At 34.1% G+C, this 8,278-nt stretch overlaps 1 protein-coding gene across 1 annotated transcript; it reads right to left on the reverse strand.

Moving 5' to 3' along the window:
• Window positions 1–2,131: 2,131 nt before the first annotated feature.
• On the reverse strand, window positions 2,132–3,190 carry LOC121421883. Its single transcript, XM_041616684.1, has one exon. It carries the CDS (start codon window positions 3,176–3,178, stop codon window positions 2,132–2,134), a length of 1,047 nt encoding a protein of 348 aa, XP_041472618.1. The 5' UTR covers window positions 3,179–3,190.
• Window positions 3,191–8,278: the final 5,088 nt, after the last annotated feature.

Here is an 8,278-nt window from a genome sequence, read left to right on the forward strand (position 1 = left end):
GACTAGTGTTACCTTGTTAATTTGCTTTCCTTTTTTTCCCCAAAACATTATAGTGTCTTTGTTGAATCTATATCAGTTAGAAAAGTAAAGGAAAGAGAGGAAAGAGAAGTTCTTAGGAAATCGACCTCTCCTGCCCTGTATTAGTACGTTATCCTGACAAGCCCGCTCGAGGTGCATTTTGAGGGCGTCTCAGGAGTACAAACAAATTGTATTCCCTCTGTCTCTCAAACGTGAGCAGGGGGCGCTCTATCCGATACCTCGTAGAACTTGAATTTCCGCAAGTGAATATATTTATAATCAGATCAATATCACCATTAAAAAGAAAAATATTTACAGTAGAGTAAGTACTGACATTCAAGCGTCATATAATAAAGTGAAAGTGACAAGAAAGGTGCACACATAGACTAATAAGGTGAAAACATCATCGATTACACCATAACCAATTAAATGAAATATACACCTTGATCAGAAAAGTGTTATGGTCACAAAGTTTATACGAATGATTAAAGAATAAATATTGACTACAGTATGTCATTTTCAGACAATCATCAATTCAAAACATATCAGACAGAGATGAACTCGCCAAGATATTCCCAAAATAAGAATATTCAAATATATTTTTTACAAGGTATTGAATTTAATTAGTTTCAGTTTAAATCCCATGTTAAACAATTGATTCTAAATTTTTACAAGAATCATTTCACACGTAGTAAAAACATTATTTCCGTTTTAAAATATAAAGAATTGAATTATCATATCACATCTTACCATATCAATTGCAACACATGAGATACGAGCGTAACATAAAGTGATATTCTTCATATAAGTACGTTGACATATTTCACAAAAGTAATATGTACAAATGTTGGCATGTATTCTTCTTTAATCTGCCACAAGTTTGCGATTCAAAACATACATGAGAGAAGTTCATCATGATATTCTAGATATAATAGAAAAAATGTGTGAATAGGCTCAGTGTAAGTCTACAAAAATTACCTTGATGAGATAAAACTCATGATATTCCTAAAATGTGTTCATCAGAACATGTACATGTAATTGTATTGAAAGGTTGCTATATTTTTATCGTTAAAAATCACTCTTTGTGATTGGCATGTCTTTGTTTTCAAGTAAACATTTCTCTATATATAAAACAAAATGTGTGTGACATACCACAATGCATGTACACTCTGAGAAATATTGGGTAAAATTGTTCCATCAGGGTAACTATGTGTTCAACCAACATTGGGCATTTCTTTTGGGCATTTTTATTTATCCAGTGTGATGGCAATTTTGCACATTCTAAAGTAATTGCTGCTTATTGTTTTACCTTACTGGACAATATGCTTCCCCCATTGGGTAAATACTGCCCCAAATTGGTTGGACACAAAAATAAATTTGAATAAGTTGGATATACGCCTCTTTCTTAATAAACTTACAAATTGAATGTCTTTGAATACTTTATATATTTTTTGTACTTCCTTTATCAGGAATACTGATATGCTAATTTCTTTTGAATTATCAAACTGACAATAATAGTGCGCTTGGAAGGAGGAGGGGGGCATTAGGCATGGGGGTGGCAGACAACAGCTGTGATCTGTTATACATGGGAGGCCGCTTGCCAGCCGGTAAAAACTAAACTTAGAGCTTATTTTAAACACATTGTCATGAAATAAATCTTCTCAGCAACGGCAATGGTAATTGTCACTTCTATATTGACCCAAACAGTGAAGAGTGGTTAAAGACATAAAAACATAATCATGCAGTAGTACACATCGACATTTCTCAGCAAGTAGTGTTTAAAAGGATGTTTTAAAAAAATCCTTCATAATCGATTACAAACAATTTCTTATGCTACTATATAAATGGATTAAAAATTATTCTACGCTCTTCAGCTTTCCAAAACCATGGTGATCATTAAATACACCTTTCATGTTGTTACAATATTATGATTCATGTTGTTTAATGGCAGTATAATGTATAAGAATGTAGAGATGATATAAGCATGTATACACAATTTCCTATTCCATGTATTTACTTGATTAGAATAACCTAGTAATTTCATTTCTTTTTAAATTAATTTGAAGATGTAGATTTTATATTTGTCATATTTTCCTGACAGTATTTTATTTTTTCATACATCCATTGTTTTCAATTTACCAGAGATATTTGCACATTCTCGATTTGGATTCAATTTCTCCTTAGCACATTCTCCATCGTTACCATTATCCATTGTTGTAAATGGGTACTTTGATGCAATATTACTACGTACATGACGTATAATATGCTTCATCACCGGTTTAATTACGATGAATATTAATAGTGTGACTGAAGATATGATATAAACAGAACACAATAATATTCTTATTACTTTACTTCGGGTTATTTTCATTGCATTAGTCATGATAGTTGATGATGATAATGGGTTGTCTGCAGAGTTCAAAGACGTTATAATCATTGAATGATCTGCTTTCTGGTACATAGACTCTGTTGACATTTGTCCTGTGATGGTAGGACATGGGTCTTTCCAATGGTATTCATCTTGAAACAAGACAGTATCATCACATTCACATCTTGATTTATTTACATTCAAAGCAGAATAGCAACAAAACAGTGGCTCTGATTTTCTTATGATTATAGACTGTTTCAATAAAGAGCCTGTCAGAGCAGGGTCTGTTAATTTAGGCATCCGTAAATCATTTTGATAGCATTCAATCTTTCCTGGAATACTTCTAGCATTGGCTGAACAGTCTACTGCTACCCATCCTCTATCATAATCTTCACCCACATCACAAATTGCTTTATCAGGAGGATAGTCTACCTTCAGGTATATCCTATGTATATCATCACCTATTATGTTACCATCCTTGTAAACAAACAAGAAGTATGTTCCTTGATCATCTATCATGAGATCCCTTATTGTAAGATTCAGAGAGCAGCTCCCATTGTTAATAACATTCTTTACCTCAAATCTCTGAGCCTGACTTTCAGGCAAAGACAGTGATGGGCCATCTGTCAAACTATAAAATGGCCGTCTGTTTGATTGCTGTAATGTTACTTCTGTACTATCACATGGATATGGAAAAATTAAGTTGGCTTCTCGACCTTGCATTAAGGATATTCCTCTACACACATCATGGGCGAAGATAAATAAAGTGATCAAAATAACAATTTTTGCCATGTGCACTTAAAACGGCTGTACCTGTGATGTAAAATGCAAATTTATTGCTATCTTTGGAAGCAGAAATATTTTGAAAGAAAATTTAGCCAAACATGTAATTCATGAGTGAATTTGGATTACCGGTAGGTGATTAACAGAAAGAAATGTGTTGTATCAAATTGTGAAGACGCAATTTCACTTGTTCTTTTTGTCTGCCCTTCTTTTAATACTGAAGGTATGTCACTTGATGTCTGCAGATGCCACGAGTTAAGTTGATTCAAGCCTGTGCCACTAACCGTCAGAAATATCCGGCATCGGTCCTTTAATGTATCAGTCCAGGAGATATCAATATCAGAAATATTTTCTATCAGAGAAGACTGTCGAAGTTGCAGGTAAAACCTGGAAAAGAATGTTTTTTTTTATTCAGCATTTCAACAAAAAGGCGCCGATTTTCAAGACTTTTTTTTTAAATTCTATAATACAGAGATCCAAGACCCCGAATATGCACTGTACATGCATAGTGTTGCAATATATTTTTACTTATGGCTTTGCTGATGCATTTATCAATAAAACAATACACACTGTAATGCCTTTTTCTTTATATTATACAGTGGTATGAAATTCTATATGGGAAAGTACGCAATACAACACTATCTTTCCTATCTATCCCTATACCATGTCAAACAATATGAACAATGATAATATGTCCTGTGACTCTCAGAAGCAAAGCTGTTGACTTAAGAAATAAGCAAAACCCCAATCCCATCGTTTAGTGATGGTGATGGATCAAAAAACAATTTGTCATGTGATTCTCTCCCAAACAATTACTAAAATGAGATTCTTATATAGACGATGACACTGTTGAAAATACACAAAACCTAGAATATGACATTACAATTTACTCAATTTGGTTCGCAAAATTAAGTAAGAAAAGTCCTGAACAGTATATAATGAAATGAAGTCATTCTTGTGTAAGATGTTGGAATCATGTAAGACAAAAGAGGTATTGAGCTGTACTTACTTGATCATCAAAATTGTATGCCGGTGTCAGAGGAACAGATTAGTGCAACTTTTTGTGAAGTAACTGACAAGCTTGTACTTTCCTGCAGAAACCAAACAAAATGATCTTTTTTATTCTATATTGTTCAAAGAGAAATAGAAGATGATGAGGACCAACATTTTTGGTCATAAATGCTGGGTATCTCACATACATCTAACTGCTGCGTGTCAATACATATGAATATGGTCGAAGTACATGCAGCATAATCGCCTAGTCTTCTTGCTCAGACCATGTATGTAAAGATAAATTCAGCCGATTCATTCATTTGATATTCTCTCATGCTGAAATTACTGGATTCTTATGAAAAAAAGAATTTGAGATTCATAAAAACTTCCTTTTAAACAGAAAAAAAGAAGTGGTATGAATGAGGTATGTGGGTTGAAATTAGGGAGACTATACTATTCAAGTTCGAGATCTATTAGTTGGAAAAATTAGTTGGACCGACGCACCTTTGTTATCACTACAGTACACATAATTATGGATTGATATCAATGGCGTACCTAGGATATTCCCAGGGGGGGGGGGCAAATTCGTCCGCCAAAAAAATTGACAAGCAAAAAAAGTCTTCAACCGCAAGTAAAGGAAATTTCACACCAGAAAACAAAATGACAAGCAAAAAAAAAAAAAAAAGAAAAAAGAAAAAAGGGTCTTCAAGTTCAAGGGATGGACCCACTTAGCTAGGGATCAGTTTTGACTCGTCAGGGGGGGGGGAGTCTGCCCCCTGGCCCCCCTCAGGTACGCTAATGATTGATATTTATGTCTACATTACCAAAGGTTGAGTTCAAAGGTTCTGAAACAGACTGGTACACTATAAAAAAATATTGTAAATTTTACATTCGAATGAATGGTAGCTATAATGCCAAACAAAAGTGCCGTAAAATTAACATCTTTTTATGTAATTAAACTTACTTCATAAATATTATTATACAAAATTACTATTGTGTGAATCCTGTGAATAAAAATACAGTTTGTTGCAAATTCGTTAAACAATTTTTTTGTAAGGAGTGAATCTTGTAAACTTAAATACAGCCTATTGTAAATATGGTTTCAGATTCAGATATTTTTATTGTCCAATTGCAATCAAGTACAAATGGAAATTCAATTTGTTCGCACAAAATAATTTAGAATATTACATGATACACACAGAAGATTACACGATACATATAATAAACATTATACAAATTAACAAGCAAAGATAAGAGAAAGTAAGATAAAGGCAGTGGGGTAACATAATTTCAAGTATGGCTATTAAATGCACGAATTGACACTGGAACAAAAGAATTTACGAAGCGTGAGGTTCTGCCGGGAAGGGATCTCAGACGTTTGCCTGACCTCATCAAATTATAATATTTATGAAGGGCATGTTTCTCATTGGTAAGGATCTCTTTGGCTTTTCTTTTCTTATTTCAGAGGCTTGCTTTTCAACTCTTTCTAGTTTGAGTATGTCCTCTTTCCTACTTGCATGTATCCAAACAATTGAATTAAAAAGAAGTGCACTTTCCACCATTGCTTTATAAAAGACCTGCAATATCCTCTCTTGAACATGCGCGGTCCTAAGCTTTCGAAGGAAAAACATTCTACTTCGAGCTTTTGAAAGTGTGATCTTGGCTAGGGGTATCAAATTGTCAATAGTTGTCCCTAGATACTTAAAACTAACTAGTACTTCAATAGTAACACCGTTTAGTACAATTGAATCTGGGTGTGGGGGCGGAGCAGTTCTGAAATCAAAAATAAGTTCTTTACACTTAGATGGGTTTATGAAGAGGTGGTTGTTTTTGCACCACCTTGAGAAGCGTTCAATACTTCTATGATAACTATCATCATCAGTTTCACTTTTCATCAGGCCTAGAATTACTTTGTCATCAGCATATTTTAGTATTTTTACATTTCCGTTATTTGAGTTACAATCATTAGTATACAAGATATACATGAGTGCTGATAGGACGCATCCTTGGAGGGCACCTGTATTTACTATAATCTCATCGCCAATGTTTGTTGTTTGTGCCATCGCCAATGTTTGTCGTTTATGCTATAGCGCCACCTTGTGGTTGATTAGTTTGAGTGTCAATGCATTATATGGTAATTCGCCCCTTGACGGCGCCGCGGTTGGAGACATGAACTGCCCAATAAATAAGGTACAATATTTCAACTATTGTGAATGAAGTGTCGTTCCTTTATTGTCGCATCAGACATAGTATTCTGAACTCGAACACGTTGGGTTCTAAATGTTAAAAATTCTACTAGCCAAAGTACAATCTTAGGGTGAAGATTAAATTCATTCAGTTTATCAACAAGAATGTGTGTTTGTATCGTACTGAAAGCCGAAGAAAAATCTACGAAAAGGGCCCTAGAATAACACCTCAGTTTGTCTGTATGTTGAGCTATTCCATGTACTAATGTCAGCACAGCGTCTGTAACTGATTTCTTCGGTTGGTAGGCAAACTGATGTAAATCTATAACAGGGGAAACTACTGGGAGGATGAGTTTCATTATGATGTTTACAGTTTTTCCTGCTAATTTTGTAAATTTAATAACGGTAAAAAGGAGTGTAAATATGTCAAAATTATGTATTTTGTTTGGCATTATAGCTGCCAGCCAATTTACTGTAAAATGTTTACGAACATTTTACTGTAAATTCAACAAAAAATAAATACAAATGTTGCTACAGATTCCCTTTATTTTTCTTGAATGATTTGTTAGGCAAGAACTGAACAAAAACAGTCATAACATTTTACCTGACAATTTTATGCAGGTTAAACATAAATGTATATATGTGTGAATAATTCAAATGGAATACAAAGTTACATTTTGACGGTAAATTGCCGATTGGTCTATACGCAATTTGTCTAATGCCGTTTGGTCTAATTCCACATCGTCTATGATACAATTTGGTCTAATTGCCACTTAGCCCATTTACCATTTTGTCTGCACACCAGTTATCCAATTATGTCGAATATCCATCTGATCTAACACCACAGTCTATATGCTTAGGTGAATTTGGCATTTCCACAGTAAAAGGGTACTTCTCAGGAATGCCCCTTGACTATTATCCCATCCACTCGAGTCCTACCTCACCCATATTCCCCTGAGTTCCATGAACACATTGCTGAGATCCAAATGTTGCGTTAAAAATGCAATTCATGTTCACTCATGCATTAAATTTCAGTTTAATAAGTCATGATTGATCATTAATGTAACACCCTCAACTTTGCAAGTTCCAAGGGACTCGCTTTGGACTCTCGCCAGGCCTCGGACACTTCATATCTCGCCATGTCGACATATGTTTTTTAAGTCGGCTAGTCAACTTGGCAAGATTATGTATCTCGTCATGTCGACATATAACTTTTTATAAGTCGACTTGGCGAGATAACGTATCTCGCCATGTCGACGTAATAAGATTATGTCGCCATGGCAAGATAAAGTATCTCGCCAAGCCGTCAAGTCTGATTTGATTTGATTTGATTTGATTTGATTTATTTGCCAAGTCTATATACACATACATTTCAAGCATATTAAGGTATACACACTGTTAAAAACCCACTGATTTTACAGAAAAAATAGATTTTGCAAAAAGCAATAACAGAATCAGTCTGTAAATTAATTAATAAAACAAGACTTTTTTTGCAATTTAACAGAACAGTTCTGTTTAAAAAGGGGAAAAGGGTGTTTTATCAAAGAAAATTTGTAAGGTTCCATACACCAAATACCAGTAAGATTACACAATCCGGTAAGATTACAGGTGTTCTCGAGACTTTGCTGCAGGAACTTCTTTTATTTTTAAGGATAAATTTTCTAACAGTGCATGGTATATCGATTCATAAAGCTTGACAGGATGAACCCATGAAAGCTCAAGAGCTTATTTCCAATGGGGTCCTAAATAGTAAAATCACACTTTATAGTAATGAATAGCAAAACGTATATACACATTAAAAATTTAAATTAATATCAATCAAAAAGCAAAATAAATGAAATAGAGAATTCATATACATGTAGAAAACAGAAGTAAGAAGACATAAAAAAAGGAGAAGAAAAGGAGGAGGAAAAACAGCAGAAGGGAAGAA

The sequence above is a fragment of the Lytechinus variegatus genome, chromosome 9 (assembly GCF_018143015.1).
Source record: "Lytechinus variegatus isolate NC3 chromosome 9, Lvar_3.0, whole genome shotgun sequence".
NCBI lineage: Eukaryota > Metazoa > Echinodermata > Echinoidea > Temnopleuroida > Toxopneustidae > Lytechinus > Lytechinus variegatus.